This window comes from Myotis nattereri, assembly GCF_964212035.1.
Source record: "Myotis nattereri genome assembly, chromosome: X".
Taxonomy (NCBI): Eukaryota; Metazoa; Chordata; class Mammalia; order Chiroptera; family Vespertilionidae; genus Myotis; species Myotis nattereri.
In genome coordinates, this window is record NC_138078.1 from 91,964,121 (window position 1) to 91,987,970 (window position 23,850).

Below are 23,850 nucleotides of genomic sequence, written 5' to 3' on the forward strand. Positions count from 1 at the left end.
TAATTAGTAATGGCTGCAGACTGGGATGGCGGCAGATCCCCTGGTGACTGAACTGATTGTCCACCTTGACACATCAGGCACTGCCATGTGTACTTACCCAGGTGTGGTATCCTAATGTAAAAACAGATCACAGATCACACTAGAAGTCTGTAAGAATTTTTAAACCAATAGGACTTCTTTTTAAAAAGCATTTGTAGGATAGTACAGTGGTTAATCCTCACACCTGCATAAGATAGACAGGTGACAGTGTTGTATGATCTTCCTATTTTATTGACAATTTATATCCTTTGAACTAGTCACCCTCAAACAGCTGCTCCAGTCACCTGCCTGAGAGTTGATCACAGACATTTGCCTTTCCTTCCCTTTTCTTCAGCCAGATTCTATTTGTTCTCATATGACCTGTCCCTTCTCAAGGTGCATCTTCGGGTGAAGACTTGGGATTGATAGGCATACAATGGAGGGTCTGGACAAGGGAGAGCAGGACAAGGGAATAGGTAAAGTAAAACATTTCTTTCTTTCTTTCTTTCTTTCTTTCTTTCTTTCTTTCTTTCTTTCTTTCTTTCTTTCTTTCTTTCCTTCTTCTTCTTCTTCTTCTTCTTCTTCTTCTTCTTCTTCTCCTCCTCCTCCTCCTCCTCCTCCTCCTCCTCCTCCTCCTCCTCCTCCTCCTCCTCCTCCTCCTCCTCTTCTTCTTCTTCTTCTTCTTCTTCTTCTTCTTCTTCTTCTTCTTCTTCTTCTTCTTCTGTAGAGAGAGTGGAAAAGAGAGGGAAAGACAGAGAGAAACAGCAACATGAGAGAAACGCATTGATTGTGTTGCCTCCTGCAGGCACTCCAACCAGGGCCCAGGCCTGGGAGGAGCCTGCAACCAAGATACATGCCCTTGCTTGGAATCGAACCTGGGACCTTTTGGTTTGCAGGCTGATGCTCTATCCACTGAGCCAAACTGGCTAGGGCAACCTAGGTGCTTCTTTACCTTCTGCCCACAAGCATTCCTCTAACACACTTGACTAGATAGGGTTTAACTAAATTAGACAGAAGGACTGCACCCAAACAGTGCAAATAAGTGGCCTACCGTCACCTCAAAAGATTCTAAATGTAATATAAGGTTCTGTGCTTGGTGCTATCATGTTCAACATTTTCATTTTTATTTCTTTATTTCTTTAAATATATATTTTTATTTATTTCAGAGAGGAAGGGAGAGGGGGGAATGATAGAAACATCAATGATGAGAAAGAATCATTGATTGGCTGCCTCCTGCACATCCCACACTAGCTATCGAGCCCGCAACCCCAGTATGTGCCCTGACTGGGAATCAAACCATGACCTCCTAGTTCACAAGTCAATGCTCAACCAACGACCCACACCAGCCGGGCATATTCAACATTTTTATTAATGACTTTTGAGGATTCTATAGAAAGTAGCCTAGCTAATCAGTGAATGATGTGAGGTTGTTGTGAGCTAGATGGGATGAGAAAACCAGAGCAGAGTTTCCCAAAAGATATTGATTACCTGGTATGATAAGCCAAATTCACCAAAATGTATTTTACCAGGGCTATGGGTCATGTCCCATAATTGGGCACCAACATTGAACTTCAAATCACTCAAGTGAAAGTATGGCAGCAGTAGCACTTGTGAAAATGGTTAAGAGGTTTTTGCTGCTAGTAATTGAGAGAAATGCCATGCCAGTAATATGGCTGCCAGAAATTACAAGGTGATATCAGGCTTCCTTAAAGAAGTAAGACAGAGGAACATGAACGGGCCACCTACTCTGCAAAGCCAGGCCATATCTAGAGTTCTATGATCAATTTTGAGTGCCTCATCTTAGGAAAAATTAATGAACAGGAGCATGTCCAAAACAGACCAGGATTGGTGAAGGGAATAAAAACCAAAAGCTATGTCACGCAAGGTGTGATAAAAAGAACTAAGAGAAGCCATGTTCACTGTCTTCATATTTCCATGTTATTAATATTGAAAACATCTAGAAACTCCTCAAAGTACAGAGACTGCCTAAGAAGAGCCTGAGAGAAGAAAATGTTAGACTACAGGCTGGCTCTTTGGCAGAAAAAACTTTAAATAAGTTTTATTATCTTATTCCCAAAGACCATCCAACAAAAAGGGGATGAAATGATCAGAGAGTCAGCTCAGGATCCATGGATATTCCTGGAGGGTTATGTAAGCAGGAAACCATAGGCTCTCATAGTTCCTCAGCCCCTAATACACTGGCACTTCCTCCTGCATCGCTGCCCAATTCTCTCCCCTCATCCTCCTCTATCCTGCAGATGCCCCTGCTTCCCCTGCGTGATGTTGTGATTAAGCACAAGGCTGTGGTATTAGACTACATGGAGTAAAATTCCAGCTCTACAAAATAACCATGTGTGTGACCTTGGGTAAGCAAATTTAATACCTCTTGTGCCTCAGTTTCCTCACCTGTTAAAGAATAATAATGGTATAGAGTGTGTGAACTGTTCGGATTAAAAGAAATAGTATATAAGGTGGTTAGGAAAATGCCTGGTATATAATAAATGCTCAATAATTGTTAACTGTTGTAATTACAAAGCCACAATAGTCATATTGTATAATGAATGGCAAGGAAACCCAGACTCAGGAGTCAGATCACCTGTGCTTGTACCCTGGCTCCACTAAATATGATAAGATTTGGCAATTTTTAAAACAGCCATGATGCACCGAGAGGTCACCCGTTCAATTCCCAGTCAGGGCAGATGCCTGGGTTGCAGGTTGGATCCCCAGTTGGCGGGGGGTGGGGGGGTGGGGGGTGGGGGGAGGAAGAGACATGTGCGAGTCAGCTGATTGATGTTTCTCTCTCTCCCTTTCACTTCATCTCTCCCTAAAATCAATACAAAATTAAATGAAAAAAATACAGCCATGGCTTGAGAACCAGTGTCATCCCAAAAGATTCAGTTAAAAAAACAAGATGAAACAGCCTATTGCCTCAATTTCATCATCTGTAAGATAAGAAAAATAGTAATGCCTACCTTTTAAAATCACTGTGAGAATTTTATGAGACAATCCATTTTAAGTACAATGAAGTCTTTCTCTACTGGACTCATTTTTTTTTTTAAATGTCCTTTTATTGTTTTTATTTCTTTTTATTTCTTTTTTTTTCTTTTATTGTTTTTAGAGAAAGGGAGAGAGAGAAACACTGATAAGAGAAAAACATCAACATCCATCAGCTGCCTCCTGCATGCCCCCTGCTGGGGATCTAGTCCCCAGCCTGGGGATGTGCCCTGACCAGGAATCAAAACTGGTGACTTCCTGGTGCATGGGTTGATGCTCAACTACTGAGCCACACTGGAGGGTCTGGACTTACTCTTTTGAAACCTAGCACATGCCTTCTGCCAGGTATCAACAAAAGAATGTCCAAACCCATAGGAAAGTTTTTTTTTTTCCATAGGGAAGTTTTATAAGAGTTATTTGAGCTACAATTTTGAGGACATGCGCAGAAGCAAGATGTCAATGGATTGAGAAAATGCTCCAGAGAATGGCAGTTTTGCATTCCTTTTTACGCATTTAGAATCAAAGGAGAGAACTTAAGGAAGGTACATGAAATCCATTGGTGGTTGATAAGGAGGTGGGAGAAAGCAAAGTGGGAAAATCTCTAGGATTGGATAAAAAGAAAAATGGGGATTCCAGCCAGCTGAGCATCAACCTAGGAACCAAGAGGTCACAGTTCGATTCCCGGTCAGGGCACATCCCCAGGCTAGGGGCTCAATTCCCAGTGGGGGGCTACAAGAGGCAGCCAATCATGATTTTGTCTCATCATTGATATTTCTATCTCTCTCTACCTCTCCTTTTCTCTCTAAAATCAATAAAAATAATTTTTTAAAAAAGCTAAATGGAGAAACATATACTTCTTTTACATTTGGTGGTTACAGGATAGTTAATTAACATTTATAGCACATAGAGATGGTATTTAGGGAACAAGATAACAATTAAGTCTGTTCATGCTCTAGTGGCCTTGTGCTCTGGTACTTGTGGCTGTGCCCTCAAGGCATCTAGAAAAGAAAATTATTCTGATATTTCACATGTATGTTATCCTAGATGCAGAAGAACAATGGACAGGGCTTGCTTAAATTAAAGATTGACCTTTACTGAGGAAGCTATATGTCTGGGACATGACTACTCCCCATGACCTGCTCAGTTAAGAACTTTTTTTTTCCAACAGCAAAACACCACATTGACACTTTTAATAAAAGGTCAATACTCAAATAATCTAATAAACACATATATAACAAAAGTGAAAAAAGTAGCTATGATGAGATGATGTTCTTCCCCAAAGCTCTGTCCTGTAAAGCAATCTAGGAGTCTGAGCCAAAGAAGCACTGCCATTTTGTTCATTCTTCCACCCACTGATACTTCCTTTGACCCACCTTCATACCCAGCTAACTCCAGTAATCCCTCTAGGGAAGGTTCTATGTTAGCCCTGGGACTTGCCGGTGCCTCAGTAAACAGACTGAAATGTTTAAAGTTGCAGTGCCTTTAGTCTTCTGGATAAAGAATGATGTTGGTACTGACTGGTTAAGGATATCTGTGCTGGAGGCAGTCACTGTAGTGTCTCAGCCCTGCGACCACAGACTGCAAAACACCAGCATGTCTGGAAAGATTCCTTGGAAGGCTTAATAGTGACAGATAAAGGGCAGAAACAACTCACGGGACCTAACAGAAAAAAGTGTCACTAAAAACAATTAACTAAGCATCACTAATAACTAAAGAGTTATTTTCTTGAAACATGCTATTGGCAGAAAGATAAGAAAAGTAAAGTTTCACTCTCCATAAACGCTTCCTCTGCCTGGCTGGTGTGGCTCAGTGTCAACCCATGAACTAGGAGGTCATAGTTAAATTCCCCGTCAGGTCACATACCTGGGTTGCGAGCTTGATCCCCAGTAGGGGGCATGCAGGAGGCAGCCGATCCATGATTCTCTCTCATCATTGATGTTTCTCTCTCTCCCTCTTCCTTCCTCTCTGAAATCAATAAAAATATTTTTGTCCATATATATCTAAACTCATAAAAAGGTAATATGCTAATTAGACCAGGTCGACTGGCCATCTTCCAGATGCCCGACTTTCTTCCGGACAAAGCCATAGTGGTGGGGGCTGAGGCAGAGGCAGTTAGGGGCCATCAGGCTGGCAGTTGGGGGCGACTAGGCCAGCAGAAGAGAGCAGCCAGGGGCAACCAAGCCTGCAGGGAAGGGCAGTTGGGGTTGAACTGGTCTGCAGGGGAGGGTACTTGGGGGTGACCAGGCCTGCAGGGAAGGGCCATTGAGGGTGACCAGGCTGGTGGGGGGTGGGGGGGCCATTGGGGGCAAACTGGCCGGCGGGGAGGGCCATTGGGGTCGACCAAGCTGGCAGGGGAGGGCCGTTGGGCGTGACCAGGTTGGCAGGGGAGGGCATTTGTGGTCATTAGGCAGGCAGGCAGGTGAGTGGTTAGGAGCCAGTGGTCCTGGATTGCAAGAGGATGGCAGGGGAGGGCAGTTGTGGGCATTAGGCAGGCAGGCGGGTGAGTGGTTAGAAGCCAGTGGTCCTGGATTGCAAGAGGATCGGGCTTAAACTGGCAGTTGGACAGCCCCTGAGGGGTCCTGGATTGGAGAGGGTGCAGGCTGGGCTGAGGGACACCCTCCTGTGCACAAATTTCATGCACTGGGCCTCTAATATGTAGTGTGTGTGTGTGTGTGTGTGTGTGTATATACACATATACATATATATATGTATATGTGTATATATATATATATATATACATATATATTTGATAAGGATTTTTAAAATGTTTTTTATTTTTTTATTTTTGAATTAGAGTTGAGGTACAGTATAGTTTCAGGTGCATAACCCAGTGATTGGACATTTATATAACTTACAAAGTGGTCATCCCGATAAATCTTGTACCATCTAACACCATACATAGTTATTATAATGCTAGAGCCCAGTGCACAAAATTCATGCATGAGTAGGGTTCCTAGCGCCTACCAGCTGCTGGCTGGGGTCTTCCTTCGTTCTGTGTCACCCCATGGTGGTCAGCACACATCATAGGGAGCAATCGAACTCCTGGTCAGTCGAACTCCCAAGGGGACACTTTGCATATTAGGCTTTTATATATATAAATTATTGACTATGTTTCCTATGCTGTACTTTATATCCCCATGACTATTCTGTACCCGTTATTTTGTACTTTTTAAAAATTCTTATTGTTGAAAGTATTACATATGTCCCTTTATTTTTTAAAAACATCTTCCTCCTCTTGGCTTTGCCTGCCCTGAACTTTCTACTCTTTTTGCTCCAGGAATTCTAATGGCTAGGTGAGCACAGCCTGGGGCAGATGCTAGCCACCTTGAACAGCACCTAGAGCAGTGATGGCGAACCTATGACACGCTTGTCACAGGTGACACGCGAACTCATTTTTTTTGATTGATTTTTCTTTGTTAAATAGCATTTAAATATATAAAATAAATATCAAAAATATAAGTCTTTGTTTTACTATGGTTGCAAATATCAAAAAATTTCTTTTTTTAAAATATATTTTATTGATTTTTCACAGAGAGGAAAGGAGAGGGATAGAGAGTTAGAAACATCGATGAGAGAGAAACATCGATCAGCTGCCTCCTGCACACCTCCTACTGGGGATGTGCCCGCAACCAAGGTACATGCCCTTGACCGGAATCGAACCTGGGACCCTTCAGTCCGCAGGCCGACGCTCTATCCACTGAGCCAAACCGGTTAGGGCTCAAAAAATTTCTATATGTGACACGGCACCAGGGTTAAGTTAGGCTTTTTCAAAATGCTGACATGCCGAGCTCAAAAGGTTCGCAATCACTGACCTAGAGGATGATTTTGGTATATGAGGTTACTCACTCTTAAACAATTTCACTCAAAGAAACTTAAAGCTATAATTGCAGCCATAAAGGTGAACATATATCCAATTATTCTGTCATATAAGAGATAGAGAAGATGGAAATGGGTAGCAATGTTTCCAGGGACCACTTAAAGGAATGCATTAAAAGGAGATCCTGGAAGCCATTTAGTAAGTATAACAAAGTCACAAAATACAGGGTGTCCTCCAAAAATGTATGCACACTTTAACAGCTGATAGCTCAATTTTAAAAATGAAATGTATTTTAATAAACAAATTATAATTATTCAAAGCGTGTATATACATTTTTTTTTCTGGGACACAGCCAGACATAGTCAGTGACATAGCATTTAACCAATCCTAAAATTAGCAACTGTTGTTCAGATAAATCTTACTACAATCTGATTGCAGTTAACTCTACCTGAGAGTAAAATAAAACCACGAATATTGCTGCAAGTAAATAACAAAACAAAACAAAACAAAGGGAGAGAGAGTCTAACACAGCCAGATCACTCTGACTTGGAGTGATATCATTGGTGGGCCACTGGGGAAGAAGTAAGTCTGCAGAGAAACCAGGTAATAGTGTTTTGAACATTTCCCCTTAAATTAGTCCAGTTAGGAATTTTTATGTTCTGACCATCCTGTGGTTACTTTTGGTTATTGAGCTTGTCAGATTTAGTATATGGCCTCTTTTTTTGTTCATACAGGTATACAGGGAAGGGAAGAGCTGCTGGATATTTTCTATCTCCTGGCCTGATTATTGCTATTGCATGGGCTGAACAATTTCATCCTCACTTTTCAGAATTTAGGGCAGCCAACTTGCTCCCTCAATAAAAAGGGGTGCTTTAATGCTGGTCATTGTTCCTTTTTTTTTTTTTTTAACAAGGTATTTAGTTTGTAATTAGACATTTATGAGCATGATTATTTGATTATTGTGCCCAAAGCACTGGAACTGGCCATGTAATGGATGAAATAGAGCATTGGTTCCCTCCAAGCCCTCAGTGAACCAGAAGTTGGTTCACTGTGCAAAAGATGGTCACAGTGTCCTTGAGGTGGAACAGGAATGGGACATGCAGGGGAAGGACCCCTCCACTTGACCCTAGTCCTGGCTTTCATTAGGGAGATGGAGGCCAGAGTGTCTGAAAGAGCGCTGCTTCCTTCACTTAATTCTGCACGGAATCAGCGTCTGCCAAAGTGATTAAGCGAAGAAAAGTCTCAAAGCTAGGGGGCGGGAGGAAGCCTTAGCAGGAGCCCTTCCCTAAGCTCCCTTCCGCGGCTCCGAATAGAGTCCTCTCAGCCGCCAGACGGCGCAGCGCACAGAGCCTTAGACTCTATGGTCGCTCCCATGAGGAAGCGCGACCAGGAACCTCCTATATACTTCCGTTTCCGGCCTATCATCTTCCTTTCCCTGCTGATAGCTCTCGCAGACATGGTAGGACTTTGGGGTCGGGCCGGGAAACATCCAGTTTAATCTTCGCTCCCCCAGCAAAGGTTCCATCCCGGGGTAGGTCCAGGCCTCTGTGTGGACTCGTACCAAAGAAACCCGGTGTTGCCGGGATCGATTCCGAAGGGACCTGGCTTTGGGGCCAGGAATTGAAATGACGGCATCAAAGAAGTAGACTTAGTGGGAGGTGGCATGAATATGGTCTCTTTCCACTTTGGGGCTCGTGGGAGGCAGCAGCTGTACGTGAAGTACATGGGACTGGACCACCTTCCAGTGAGTGGTGTGTTAGCCAGGAATTTGAGAGTCGAGTCCTCGTGGGCTGCCTTAGTGTGAACTGGGTCGCCATTGTGCCATTGGCATCTGATAACACTGCACGTTCTGGACGGTTTATTTACTAGGTGAACGTTCCTAAAACCCGCCGAACTTTCTGTAAGAAGTGTGGCAAGCATCAACCCCACAAAGTAACACAGTACAAGAAGGGCAAGGATTCTCTGTATGCACAGGGTAAGATGGTCTTTTGCATGGGATTTGGTTTGAATGTGGCATTTGTGTAGACCCCCCCCCCTCTCCCCACCGCTTGGGAATTTATATTTCTTTTTGAAAACTCAAGATAAAGCCGTAAGACTTTCATGTGACTGTTGTGATTTATTAACTTTGGCATACTGTAACAACTTCTGTCAGGAAAGCGGCGTTATGACAGGAAGCAAAGTGGCTACGGTGGGCAGACTAAGCCGATTTTCCGAAAAAAGGTGAGTAGTAATTACTATTGGATATATTTCCCACTGACTCTAGTAAAGACCTTGCGTTTGTTGTTAGCCCACACACCTCTACAATATAGGTATATGTTTTCATAGTTTCAGCGAAGTTATCTCAGTCAGTAGACAGTGGAGCTGGGAGTGCAACAACTTAAGGTTTGTCTACAATAATGTGCCATTGCAATATATATATTATTTTCTGATTCGAGAGCGAGATAGGGAAACATCTATTTTTTCCACTTTAGCATCCATTGGTTGATTTTTTAAAAAATATATTTTGCTCTAGCTGGTTTGGTACAGTGGATAGAACATTAGCATGTGGACAGAAGGCTTCTGGGTTCGATTCCAGGCTCCTTCCCAGCCCAAGTCCTGGTCGAGCGAATACATATGTGTTTCTCTCACATCAATGTTTCTCTGTCTTTCCCTCTCCCACTCTCTAAAAAAAAAACACAACAAACCCAATGGAAAAATATCTTTGGGTGAGGATTAAGAAACAAAACTATATTTTTATTGATTTCAGAGAGGAAGGGAGAGGGAGAGAGCGATAGAAACATCAACGTAAGAGAATCATTGATTGGCTGCCTCCTGCGTGCCCCCTACTGCGGATAAACCCACAACCCGGGCATGTGCCCTTGACCAGAATCGAGCCCAGGACCCATGGTCTATCCACTGAGCCAAACCAGCCAGGGCCAATGGTTGATTTTTGTATGGGCAGACATCAAATTAAGGAAAGTTTTCTGCCCTTCTAAGGACTGAAGTTTGAGTATACCAGTAGATCCTTTCTTTGCCCTGTTTTATCTGTCATCAGTCCTAGTGAAGCCTCAGTTCTTGCTGGCAGTAAGAATGTTCTTTTGCTTCTCGGTCCAGAAGCCTGCAATGTGTCTGCTATCTATCTCATGAAGTCATAAGCCTCCTTAAATCGCCATTCAGACCTCCCACTGCATTCTCAGGCTGAATGTGTTTGTTTTTCCTCCAGGTGATTTGGCTATTCCTTAAAGTACACACAGTGCCTAGAAGAGCATTCCCATGAACAATGTTTGCTTTAGCACTTTGCTCTTCCGTTTTGCCTGGTTCCAGAGTATTAAGGAATGACTTAGTGTTCATTTAGGCGCAGTAAATGATTTTTGATAGCAAAGTGATAAAAGGAATGATTACCTTTTCACGTTTAGGTAACTTGATTAGAAGATGGGGAGGTTCTAGCTAGGTTTTGGATTTGAGAACTGCAAAACTAGCAGCAGAATTCTGACTACAGGAGCAGGCTTAAAAAGTTGAGTGTTTATGTGGAGTGTACCTTAAGTTAAATAACAGTTGAATGCACAAACTTCTTACGTAACAGTTCTTAACCCTATTTAAAGAATTGCAAAAGTATTTTTTATTTAATAGTGCATGAATTTGGATGACCCATTTTTGATCGTTCAGAGTATTTAACTGTAAAGCTGCTGAACAGCCACAAGTTCAAGGTGGCATGAGTGCCTCTTTGATAAGAACTCCTCTAAGATGCCTGATGTGAATGGAGAACTTGATGGCAATTAGATAACCTTCCACCTTTGCTATTACATTTTCTCTTAAATCTGTTGGGTTTCACATTTATGTTTTCTCTCTATAGCCCAAGACAAATTAAGGTAGTTAACCCGATGCAGTCATATTTTTGAAGATTTTTTGCAGTGATTTATGAGTAGTATCACTTAATTTCTTTTCCAGGCTAAAACTACAAAGAAGATTGTGCTGAGGCTTGAATGTGTTGAGCCTAACTGCAGATCTAAGAGAATGCTGGCTATTAAGAGATGCAAGCATTTTGAATTGGGAGGAGATAAGAAGAGAAAGGTAATACAATTTGGGGTGGGAGGTGCAATCTTTTTTATATACCTTCATTATATTTGGAGAGGTGAGTATTTCTGCCCACTCTGTGGCATCAAGATCAGGGGCATTCCTTTCAAAATACTTGATCCATAGCTGAAGGTGTAAGGTTTTTGGTATTTGGCAGAAAGGGAGAATGAAATTTACATGAATTTTAAAAAAATATTCTTTAAATTGATTTCAAAGGGGAAGGAAGAGAGAGAAATATCAAGGATGAGAATCTTGATTGGCTGCCTCCTGCAAGGGGGCTGAGCCTGAAACCCAGGCATGTACCCTGACTGGAATTGAACCACTGAGCCACACCAGAGCGGGGAGGGGGAGAATGGGAATTATCAGGAGGAGACACTTGATGGAACAGAGGTTCTTTGCAAGAGAAAAACTCACTTTTTCCCCCCTTTTCTATTGCAGGGTCAAGTGATCCAGTTCTAATCTTCATATTTTGTTTGATTATATGACAATAAAATGGTATGTTCAATTCATGTGGTTGCAATTGTTCTATTTGGGAAGGAAGTAAACTAGTGTCCCATAAGGGGAAATTCAAGCTTAATGGTTTTGGGTACTTAGCTCATTTTGGACTGAATTTGGTTGAACTCAAATCAGATGTTGTGATGGCACTTTAGTCACTTGGGGCTTCATGGGATCCCTTTTGCTGTTATGAAGTAAGAATTATTGGTATCCATAGTGAATGTTAAGCTTACCAAGAGTAAAATAATTTGTCTCATACCTTTGAGTTCAATCATTTTTTTTCAATCCTTGGATGTTTTTATTGATTTTTTTTTCAGAGGAAAAACACTGGTTGCTTCCTGTACAGAATTTGGGCCCTGTTCCCTAGGCATTACATGTCTTCAGACTACTAGTACCACCCAAATGTTTTAATACACCCACCCCCCCCCTCAAACTTTTTTAAAAGATACATTTTTGTTGACTTCAGAGAGGGAAAGGGAGAGATGGAAACATCAGTGATGAATCATTGATCAGTCCCTCCTGCATGCCCCCACAGGATTGAGCCTGCAAACCAAGCTATGGCCTAACCAGGAATCAAACCTTGACCTCCTGGTTCATAGGTCAAGGTTCAATCATTGAGCCATGCTGGCTGCCCCCCCAACCCCCGATCTCAAATTTATACAAATTCTTTTCTTAATTCAAAGGACAATACTTATAGTGAATTAAAATCCTAAATGGAACCTAGCAGTGATAATCCATATTTAAAAATGCGTAACTGTTTCAAATTCAAATCCCTTTCATCTTTGTGTACTATTATATTACGGAGATTCAGCTCTTAGTAATAAAGGATATCCAGAGACAAGCATTGCTCAAACCTCAGAGGGAAGGTAGGGGAGGGTGGGGTTAAGGGGGAGAGATCAACCAAAGGACTTGTATGCATGCATATAAGCCTAACCAATGGACACAGACACCAGCGGGTGAGGGCGTGGGGGGGCAATGGGAGGATAAGAACACATGTAATACCTTAAGAATAAAGGATACATCTTACTGAGTTTTGTGCGGTAAAACTGGATGACGAAGTAAATATGCTACCTACTTTGGTAACTGGAAGGGCATCTCAGATGGAGCAATTTGCTTCCAAATTTATATTTTTTGAGATATTTTTATTGATTTCAGAGAGGAAGGGAGAGGGGGATAGAAACATCAATGATGAATCACTGATAAGCTGCCTCCTACACAAACCCAGTGGGCATTGAGCCTGCAACCCAGTCAGGCATGTGCCCTTGACTAGAATCAAACCAGGGACTCTTCAGTCCCCAGGCCAACACTCAATCCACTAAGCCAAACCGGCTAGGGCTGCTTCCAAATTTATGTATCTGGATGACTAAGTCATGGTTCACCAATTTCATTGCAGTTTTTATCAGCTGACAATGATTAGACTTCCAATTTTTTTTTTTAATCCTCACCTGAGGATATGCTCACTGATCCTAGAGAGAAACAGACGTGACAAAACATCAATTGTTCACATTCTGTATGTGCCTGACCGGTAATCGAACCAGCAACCTCGAGATGTGGGACCATGCTCCAACTGAGCAATTGGCCAGGACAGTCTTCCAACTTTAATCACTGGGCAGGCAAAGGAATTGTTAAAACATACTTTAGGTCTTTTGCACCGTTGGTTTCTGTAGTGAAATTTTTTACCTGGGCATGTGCCTTGACCAGGAATCCAACGGGCAACCTTTTGGTGCATGGGAGGGAGGATGCCCAGCCAACTAAGCCACACTGGCCAGGGCTGTAGTGAAATTTTATTCAGGGAAATAAAAGAATAGTTGAAGTGAGAAAGGGAGAAAAGTACAAGTGTGGTTGTCATTGGCAACAAAATACGATTTTTTAAGGAAGCTTTTTGCCCTGGCAGGGTAGCTCAGTTGGCTAGAGCAGCGGTTCTCAACCTGTGGGTCGCGACCACTTTGGGGGTCTAACGACCCTTTCACAGGGGTCGCCTAAGACCATCAGAAAACATATATAATTACATATTATTTTTGTGATTAATCACTATGCTTTAATTATGTTCAACTTGTAACAATGAAATTGGGGGCCACCACAACATGAGGAACTGTATTAAAGGGTCGCGGCATTAGGAAGGTTGAGAACCACTGGGCTAGAGCATCATCCAGGTAAGCCAAGGTTGTGGGTTTGATCCCCATCAGGGCACATGACCAGAATCAACCAATGAATGCATGATTGAGTGGAACAACAACTTGTTTCTCTTTCTATCCCTCTAAGAAAAATCAATACAAGAGTTTTTAAGGAAGCTTTTAAAATGTAGTCTGGCTTATTTTTAGCTGAAGCAAAACAGTGCCTGTGGGATTTATTCGAGTTTTTACAAATGAAGTCCATTCATAAAACCCAAGTTTTGTCTTCACAGGAAGGAGCTCTGTGATATGACAAGCAGGATTACAGGCCACTCCTTGACCCAGGGAAGCAAGATTGATGGTGTAAGAACGAGGTCCACCAATCTCCTGCAGGTTTACCACAGCCACCGCCCAGGCTAACTCCGAGAGAGGGCGTTCCCATACCTCAATGTTGTCTTCCTGAAAAGCAAGCCAAGAAAATAGGTGTGATAGCTTGGTAACTAGCAGTAAGCTGCCTTGTAGCATTCAGTCTTATTGTCCGAACTACCAAACACTTCTAGGAAAAATTAAAGTTATCTTGTAGCATGTTTGGGAACTATATGATTGTAGCAAAAAAGCTTCATTACTGATCATATTGAGATTAAAAAATATATTCTCAAAAGATCAGTGCATATCTTAATATATAATAGATTTAGGCCCAAGACAAACTTGGCATTTGAATATAAAGCCATCTTAAATACATAACCCAAACAAACATTTGGATGAATTTTATTGTTTTTTTAATCCTCACCCGAGGATATTTTTCCATTGATTTCCAGAGAGCGTGGAAGAGAGTGGGAAAGACAGAAAAATATCAATGTGAGAGAAACACATCGATTGGTTGCCTCCTGCACACACCTGACCAGGGCCTGGGCTGGGGAGGTGTCTGCAATCGGGGTACATACCCTTGACCTGAAACAAACCCAGGACCCTTTGGTCCACAGGCCAACACTGGGCCAAACTGGGCAGGGCCATTTGGATGAATTTTAAACTAGAAGGCAGGAGAACATGTTCTTGGCCAATTCCTATTTTCTTCCAGAGAACTTTTACTATACCTTTCTAAGTAGGTACCCCTGCTTGCCCAAGGGGTCCTGGTTGATGGCAATTACATCCTTATTCTGTAGGAGAGTTTTGGCTTGAAGGCTGATGTGTCGGAGGTCATTGGACATGAATAATGGAGCTGCCATGATAGCCCAAAGGGCCATCTGAGTTATCTGCTGATCCCAGCTGAGGCCAAAGTTGCCAATCACTAACTGGGACAAAGAGTGAAATTAGAATTCATATGAGAAAAGACAAACATTCTTAAAGTTATCTAGACACAGAAACCACTTTCCATGGCACCCTGCTTTGAGTACTCTCACATAAACGCTGCTCCAAGGAACTTTCCAATTTACCTTGAATGTCAAGTAGGAAACAGGCCCACTGCAAGGGTTTGAACACAGACAGCTCAGGTTCTTACCATATCTGGGTCATTCCAGCCTCCAGGTCCTGCAGCACTAACAACTGTCCGCTGGTTAGAAGAGGTCCAGTCCAAAATACTCTTTACACTTTGCCAAGAATCATAAATGTCGCCAAAATTTCTCCAGTGATTGCAGTACTGTCGGATTTCTGTATAATTGGGCTATGAAAACAGAGATACTGTAACTCTTCTGCTTACTTTCTACTAATATTCTTGCGAGATGAAAATAGTCAAGTTTAAAGGAAGAACTTGTAGCCTTCTCTTTAGTTTATAGCTTAAAAGTCTCCATTGAGGAGAGCTAAATCCTTATTATAATGGAACTTCATTGTAAAATTTTGTTTCAGAATTAGGCCATATAACTTAAAATTTCTACTTAAAATGGCATAAACAATATTTATGCTGGAAATTTACCAATGGTAACTAAGTACTGGGAATATGGAGGATTTTTTTTTATACTTCGCTACTTTGAAACTTCTAAAATGAACATGTACTGTATTACTTTTAAAATCACAAATAACAAATGACTTAATAAGTAAAATCAGCTGAAAAATTACATAGAACTCATCAAACATAAGAATCTGAATCCTAGGCATATACTTTGTTAACAGAACAAATACAAGTTTGTAAATAGGCACATGGGATATCCAAGGTTTAAGATGTTGAGAGAAAGGTAAAGATTATTTTAGAGATTAGAAAGAAATAACAGCCCTGGCCGGGTTGACTCAGTGGATACAGCATCGGCCTGAGGACTGAAGAGTCCCGGGTTCCGCTGTGGTTGTGGGCTTGATCCCTGGCCCTGGTCAGGGCGCATGCAGGAGGCAACCAATGGATGTGTCTCTCTCACATCAATGTTTCTCTGTCTCTCCCCTCCCTTCCACTCTCTCTAAAAATCAATGGAAAAATGTCATTGGGTGAAGATTAATAACAAAAAAAAAGAAATAACAGGGATTCATTCTATAATTATTCAACACAGTGATAAAGTCAGACAATGTCCCTGCCCTCCTAGAGCTTATATTCTAGTGGGGAGACAGACAGTAAGTCAGTTAACATATAATTCTATGTAGTGCTAAGGTCTTTGATGAAAACTAAATAGGTTAATGTGATAAAGAATGAATGGATAGAGCACTATTTTTAAAAAATATATAATTTTTTATTGATTTCAGAGAGGGAGAGATGGAAAGATCAATGAGAGAGAATCACTGATGAGCTGCCCCCTGCATCCCCCACACTGGGGATTAAGCCCCAAAACCCAGGCATATGCCCTGACTGGGAGTCGAATCACAACCTCCTGGTTCATAGGTTGATGGTCAACCACTGAGCCACACTGGCTGGGTTAGAGCACTATTTTTTATAAATATATTTTAAAAGTCCTTCCCTGAAGGTATGTTTTAATTTTAGAGAGAGGAAGGGATGGGGGGTGGAGACGGGGTTGGTGGGGGGAGAAATTGGTTGCCTCCCTTGGTGCGGGGATCAAACACTCAACCTGTGTATGTGCCCTGACTAGGAATCAAACCTGCAACCTTTTGGTGTATGGGACGATGCTCCAACCAACTGAGCAACCTGACCAGGGCAGGATAGAACACTATTTTAGAGTAGTTAGAGAAGATCAGTCTAGTGCAGGGCTGGGCAAACTACGGCCCGCGGGCCGGATCCCGCCCTTTTGAAATGAATAAAACTATTGAAAAAAAAGACTGCACCCTTTTATGTAATGATGTTTACTTTGAATTTATATTAGTTCACACAAACACTCCATCCATGCTTTTGTTCCGGCCCTCCGGTCCAGTTTAAGAACCCATTGTGGCCCTCAAGTCAAAAAGTTTGCCCACCCCTGGTCTAGTGTGTGGTATCTGGTCTGAGACCTCAATGTTAAGAAGGAGCTCAGAAATCTTGGGGAAGAAAACAATAAGCAATAGGTCCCAAGGCAGCAATAGACTTGGAGTGTTTGGGGGACAGAAAGAATACCAGTGCAATGAGGGCGAGTGATGGGGAATGGGGTTGGAGAGATAGTCCAGGGCCAGATCAGTGGGGTTTGATTGTATTCCAAGTGAAATGGGAAGCCCGTTAAGCATTTTAAACAGGGGAGTGATGTGATTCCACTTACACTTTAACAAGGACTCTCTGGTGCTGCTGGAAAAATTGTTGGGGGTAGGTGGAGATGGTAGGATGAGACTGTTAAGTAAGGTGGGACTTTGAAGGAGACCTTTGTTCTCAAGTCCTGAAAATCTATCACCAAGGCTCTATTGAATTCTGGAGTCACTAGCTCACCTTCTTAAAGGGCCACATATAAAGGGGCCACTCACAGGAGTACACAATGCTTCTGCCAGTCTTGTTCAGGGACAAGGACATGTGCTTATAACCTGAATGAGAGAACAATGGGTAAAATAAGGGGACAAAAGGGACTTTCAACAGGGTCTGCGCTGAAGGGCCACGTTTATATTTTTAAACCAGCAGCAGAGACAAGTAGCTGCTCTGTGTTGAAATTGTGTGTAATACCTCCCAGACTGCTGGGATTGTTCTGAGGATATAGTGTGGGATGGTGCATATATTGAGGAAAGGCAGGCATGAAGATGCCCCTTTCTCTGTGGCTGTTTGACATTCTAGATGCTTTCTCAAATTATGTTATGGAGAGTTAGAATTACTATTTGTAATTAACTCAGAGCCCTCTTCAATTAAAAGTGCACAGTATTAGCTGTGGTTAAGTAAGCATGGATTTTATATTGCATGAATGAGTGAGTGCATGGACAAACTGAAAGAAGAGAAGGGGTAGGAGCTCTGGCATATTGAGAATAATTATTTCCAGTATTGTGACTGGGTACTTAAAATGGGAAGATTAGTTCTGTGGATACCCAGTTACCTTGGCCTCAAAGTTCTTCTCTTTGCTCATGGCTAATCTCTTGAATGAAACATACCATCTGCCAACTGTTCCAGAGTGTCACAGTGACAACCATCAAATTTTAGCAGATCTACTCCCCAGTCGGCAAAGGTTTCGGCATCAATGTCATAGTGTCCCAAACTCCCAGGGTAGCCTGCACAGGTTTTTTTCCCAACGTCTGCATAAATTCCTAGCTTCAGTCCTTTGCTATGGACCTGAAATGAGAGGAAAGAGTCACCACAATAGAAGTGCAATCATGAAGCAGAGAGAACTACTCCATGCTGTGGGAAGAGACACATACACTTCACCAGGTACTGGGGGCATTTTTTCCACAAGTCCCCAAAATTATCTAGATGAGTTTATTGGGAGACAAAGAGCAACTTCTCCAATTCTGCTGAGTTCAAACTCACATGTAAGCTATAGCATAGAACTGAAGAGAAAGTTATCAGCCACTCTAATCTTTCTCGGATGGAAAACTAAAAGTTACCTTTCCAGGGCAATGATATCTGGACAGTCTCTCCTTGAGCAAACCTTAGTTAGGTTCCTCTAAGCTCTCTTCTCAAGTAGGCCTTAACTTTGTCATTCAGAGTCCACTTTTAGCAAGAATCCTGCTAAGTCTTCCTCTTTTTAAAAAATTTTTAAAAATAGATATTTTATTGATATTTTTACAGAGAGGAAGGGAGAGGGATAGAGAGCCAGAAACATCGATAAGAGAGAAACATCGATTAGCTGCCTCCTGCACACCTCCTACTGGGGATGTGCCCACAACCAAGGTACATGCCCTTGACCGGAATCGAACCTGGGACCCTTGAGTCCGCAGGCCGACGCTCTATCCACTGAGCCAAACCGGTTAGGGCCTTCCTCCTACTCTTGATATATTATCAAGTTCCTCATCTTCCACCCTTGATGTGTAAGTCCTTGGCCTGTCTTTAGCAAGAATCCTCCTCCCCTTAGTAATTTTCCATCCAATCATCCTCCCAATCTACTTGTTGGCTACAAATCCCCACTTGTCTTTGTTATATTCAGAATTGAGCTCAGCTCCTTCCCTTACTACAACAGTACTAAATAAAATGTCTTCATTGTCTTTAACTGTTTGGCTCTATTACCCTTAAAAATCTTTAGCAAGTATTCCTCCTATCTTCTAAAATTCTAGTTTATAGTACAACTGCGGTACTGCTCAAAGTTTACATGGAAATATATGCACACATATGTCAAGAACCAAGTTCCTTTTTCTTCCCAGAGAATTTGGCTGTTTGAGCAAAAGGAGAAATTACTCAAGATGGGCCTCAAGAAGTGTTGCAAAATATATGTCTGCTGACAGATGAAAATTCCACCTGATAAGCTTTACAATTCAATCTTCAGATAACGGCAGCTATTTTATTCTCTAAGTGTTTTTGAACAAGTTTCCATACAGAAGTATTTGGTCTCCTGAATGAAAAGGAAAATTATGTATAAACTCACATAATTAGATAGATGGCGGATCCCACTAGGAAAGCGTTTAGGGTCTGCCTGAAGTCTGCCTTTTGAGTCTCTTTGGGGAGCCATCCAACAGTCGTCAATGCAGAGATACTCATATCCTACTTCTTTCCAGCCATCTGAGTCCATGAGATCTGCCATCTGCATGAAGAGGTTCTCACTGAAAGAGAAATTCCAAGAATCATTACAATTCATTAAACAAATGCTTGGGTACTTCCTATTTGTTAGGTACCTTGGGGCTTTCAATTTTTTTCAACCCAGTAATGGGCAGTAATCACAACCAAAGCAAGTTAAGTTAAATGGACTGAGCCCTTTTTCTTCTCCTTGCCCCCACTCTTAATACTTGTACCCTAAGAACCCTGAACAATCAAAATAGGAATGTGCAATGCATGAAATTGAAAAGGTTATTAGAAACTAAAAAGTTATATTTGATAAATAAATGTTAAAACCAACATACAGCAAGAACCACCATATTTACCACACATTATAGACAAAAACAAAATATCCCAAATGCAAAAAACATTCCAATTGAAAAATAGGGAACACAAATAGGCATAATCAACAGCTTCCTTAGCTATCAACAATAACCTAGTTGGAGAAAAAGATAGCATTGATAAGAGCAACCTAAAAAACTACAGGAAAACCTAAAATACCTGGGAATAAAGTTAAGATATAATTTTGCTCTTGGATAAGAAACAATATTAAGAAGAAGCTAATTCTCACTATACTTTATGCATTTTCTTGGTTAATCCTCACCTGAGGGTATATTTTTTTCCTACTGATTTTTAGAGAGAGTGGAAAGGAGGGAGGGAAGGGGGAGGGAGGAAGAGAGGGAGGGGGAGAGAGAGAGAGAGAGAGGAGAGAGAAAGAGAAAGAAATATTGAATAGTTGCCTCCTGCATGCGTGCCCAGACTGGGGGTGGAGAGCACACCCGCAACCAAGGTACATGCCCTTGACTGGGAATTGAACCCGAGACCCTTCCATGCCCCAGCTGATGCTTATGAATTTAATAAAACCCTAAAAAAATCCCCAAAAAACTTTTTAAGATACTTGGTGACATGTTTTGAAAGGCTCCCCTAAAAGATTAAACATATAATCATTATGCAAAAAATAAATGAAGCTGGTGTAGTACCAGTACCATTAGAATACACAGATCAATGGAATAAAAGAGAACATTCAGAAAGAGATCCTTCCAGCCACTGGGTACCATGGAATTTAGTTGATATTAAATATGGTATTCTTTATAGGAGAATAAAGACCAGACACATTAAAGATTTAAATATTTTAAAAATTCATAAACATACTAGTAGAAAATATAGGTGACGATATTATTTTCAGGTTGGAAAGGACTTTCTCAGCATTATGCCAGATCAGAAATAATAAAGGAAAAAATTTATATTTGATATATAAATGTTAAAACCAACATATAGCAAGAACCACCATATTCACAACATATAATAGACAAAAACAAAAGATCAACCCAAATGCAAACAAAAACAATTGAAAAATAAGGAACTAACACAAGTAGGCACTCTATAAAAGAAACGGTGCCAAGAGCCAATTTAACAAATAAGATGTTTAATTATATTACAAATCAAATAAATGAAAATAAAAACACCTACCTGATTGACAAAGTTTTAAAAGAATGACAAAAATGCAGTGTTGGCCAGGGTGTGGGGAAACAGGCATTCTCATACACTGTTGTTGAGAATGTGCATTTGTAAAACTTTTGGGGAGGACAGTTTTTATGTCACAAAATGAGCATATACTTGGACCCAGTAATTAGACTTCTAAGGAAATCATCAGATGATGTACAATGATGTATAGTTTTGTTCACAATAATGAAAAATTGAAGAGCCTGAATAGGTATCAGCAGGAATTTGCTTAAATAAAATATGTAATATACACACAACTTGCATTTATTAAGTTCTTATTGTATGATAGGCTTACATTTAGGAAGAGTAATTCATTTGCCCAAGGTCATATGGCTAAGTAACAGGAAGCTAGAATTTGAAAGTAGGCAAGCAAAGTTCAGAGCCTTGCTAACAACTCAACATAAACATGATTTCATTTTTATTGAAAATAATGAAGAAGAAAAAAAGAAATCTGTGATTTGTGTTACTTACTAAAAACCTATTCCAAGGCCTTATATTACCATATTAACCATGATTACTTCTGGGTGGTGGAATAAGGGGACTCTTTATTTTCACTATACTCTTCTTTACTATCTACACTTTTTGCATTGATTATGCATTAGTTTTATAATCGGATACAAAAATAAAGACAACCACCACTTAGAAAAAAATTAAAAGAAATATGTGATGGGCACAATTGCTATACACTTTACCCCAGGGTCACAATGGACTTTGTCTGAAACTTAGAAGGTCCATTAATTCTGTAATGTTTGACCAATATCCTAATTTTATCTGTAAAGCTGTAAAGACATTCATAGGAATAACTTATATGCACTGGGATGTATCATAACTGCTGATTTCAGAGGGGTTTCTGCACCACAGGTGTCTTTAGTAGTCTGTTATTAACTATTAAGAATTATTCTTTTATTAACCAGTGTCATCACAACAAACATTAAAAAAGAAACTGATATGACATGGGTACAAGACTTATCAGGGTGATCGCTTCATAAGTTATATAAATGTCTAATCACTATGTTGTACATCTGTAGCTAATCTAATATTGTGTTAACTGTAATTAAAAATTTTAAATAAAATACCCCATTATTTCACAGATCCTTCTGAGTCAACTCTTTGAAGTCAGAGTTGTTATTCCCAATTTACAGACAAGGAATGTGCTGATCAGATAGATTCAATACTTGTCTAATCCAGGCAGCATTGTTGGGGAAAATCAGCGATAAGATGGTGACCCTCCCAGTGGGACCTGACAATTGTTGACCCCCGCCCCTGTCCTTGGAGTGTGCATTCTGCTTCCCTTCCATGCTCCCAGAAGCTGCCCCAAGGATATAGCCTTGAGAGAAATGTGTTGCTACTATCAGGATGATATCCAGGATGATATCCATACACGCCCCCCCCCCCCCCACACACACACCACCCCTGGCTTTATTGCGCGTCGCAGGTGTTGCGTTTTTACAAATTAAAGGCAAAGACCCTCCACCAACAAAAAACATGACTTCCTTTATTGTGATACCTGGAACCGAACCTGAAATATATCTGAGGTATGCCTGTACCTGACTGAACCCAGCTAAGGCCTCTGTACAAGCCTTTATTTGGCCGGCAGGTGTGGAAAACTATTCCTCTTGCAGCCTCCCGAGAAAAGCTGCATAGGTAAGTTCCCTTGCTCATTAAAACGGCCACTTACTAATCTGGATAGGTCTGCCACTTTCTTGGGTTTCTCCCAGCCCTGCGCTACTGGGGCGGTTTCAGATTACACCCAGGTTGCTTCAGGCCAGTTAGTGAGCCAACAAACCTCAACACTTGGGTTCCATATACAGGCAGACCTCGGAGATACTGCGAATCTGGTTCCAGACCACCGCAATAAAGCAAGTCGTAATATTTTTGCTGGTTGAGGGTCTGGCGTTAAATTTGTAAAAAAACAAAAAATAAAAAATCTGTGAAGCGCAATAAAGCAAGGTGCAACAAAGCGAGGTGTGCCTGTACAAAGTTCCTTCAGGTCGACCCTTCAGCCAGAGGCCACACTCAAGGGCGAGAGGGTGGGGAGATCGCAGAGACTCCACAGGCCCTCTAAACTCCCTCAAGTTACAGTCAAGGAACCCTGTGACCCAAAAGAAGTCCTCTCTCCCACTCACCGCAGCTGTGCTTGCTGCTAGTACCAGCAGAAGCAGAGCAGCAGCTCACAAGAAGGGTTTGAACGGAACTGGATGGTAAATGGAGAAAGTCCCTAGCTCGGTAATCCGGCAGAGACTGAAAGGCCAGAGAAGCTAGGGCAGCTGGCCGGGTTCCCACCCCAGGAGGGGTCATAATGAGTATATTTAGGGCTAGTCTCCATTCGGGCCAATTCGCTGCAAATAAAAAAGCAGCAGCAGTAGGGAAGCTCTCCCTCGGGCTCAAATGTTGCCGCTGAGAGCCTCTACCCCTCCAAACACACGGAAAGGCGAAGGGAAGGGTGTACCCAATATCTCTGATACCTGATACAGGAATCCGGCTCCTCTGTGCAGTCAGTGTTGCACATGAAGCGCTCCCAGTGCAGCCAGCCCATGGTGGGGGTCATGGCCAAGCCATTGTCCAGGGCCCAGGCCCCAGGAATCTCCCAGAGAATCAGGGCCATTAAGTTAAGCGCCAGCACGCAGCCCGGCGGCTGGAGGCGTCTGCCAGTCAGCCTCATCATCAGTGTAACCAAGCAGAACATTTCCGCGGTAAGCTGGGCTTTTAAGTTTAACCTTAGGGGCGGGACAATCACTGGAGAGTTACGTAATGACGTTGTTGTTTCTCAGGCAACTGGGACGGTTATCCCCAGAGGCGGACCAATGATCAGTCACGTAAGACGCACCGCAACCAATCACGCTCTTTCTTCCTTAACATAG

The 23,850-nt window shown here is 41.8% G+C and overlaps 2 protein-coding genes across 2 annotated transcripts; one reads left to right on the top strand and one right to left on the bottom strand.

Moving 5' to 3' along the window:
• Positions 1-8,201: 8,201 nt before the first annotated feature.
• Positions 8,202-11,633, top strand: LOC308511759 (large ribosomal subunit protein eL42-like; the record flags this gene model as incomplete). The annotated part of the gene is made up of 6 exons (XM_081081662.1): positions 8,202-8,288; positions 8,343-8,360; positions 8,699-8,804; positions 8,982-9,049; positions 10,757-10,879; positions 11,321-11,633. 6 exons carry the CDS (start codon positions 8,202-8,204, stop codon positions 11,339-11,341), a joined length of 423 nt encoding a protein of 140 aa, XP_080937788.1. The 3' UTR covers positions 11,342-11,633.
• A 202-nt stretch (positions 11,634-11,835) lies between these two features.
• GLA (galactosidase alpha) lies at positions 11,836-23,675 on the bottom strand (the record flags this gene model as incomplete). The annotated part of the gene is made up of 7 exons (XM_081080896.1): positions 11,836-13,947; positions 14,583-14,780; positions 14,987-15,148; positions 17,252-17,343; positions 17,896-18,073; positions 19,320-19,494; positions 23,455-23,675. The coding sequence occupies 7 exons, from the start codon at positions 23,673-23,675 to the stop codon at positions 13,672-13,674; spliced, it is 1,302 nt and encodes a 433-aa protein (XP_080937022.1). The 3' UTR covers positions 11,836-13,671.
• Between the last annotated feature and the right edge of the window lie 175 nt (positions 23,676-23,850).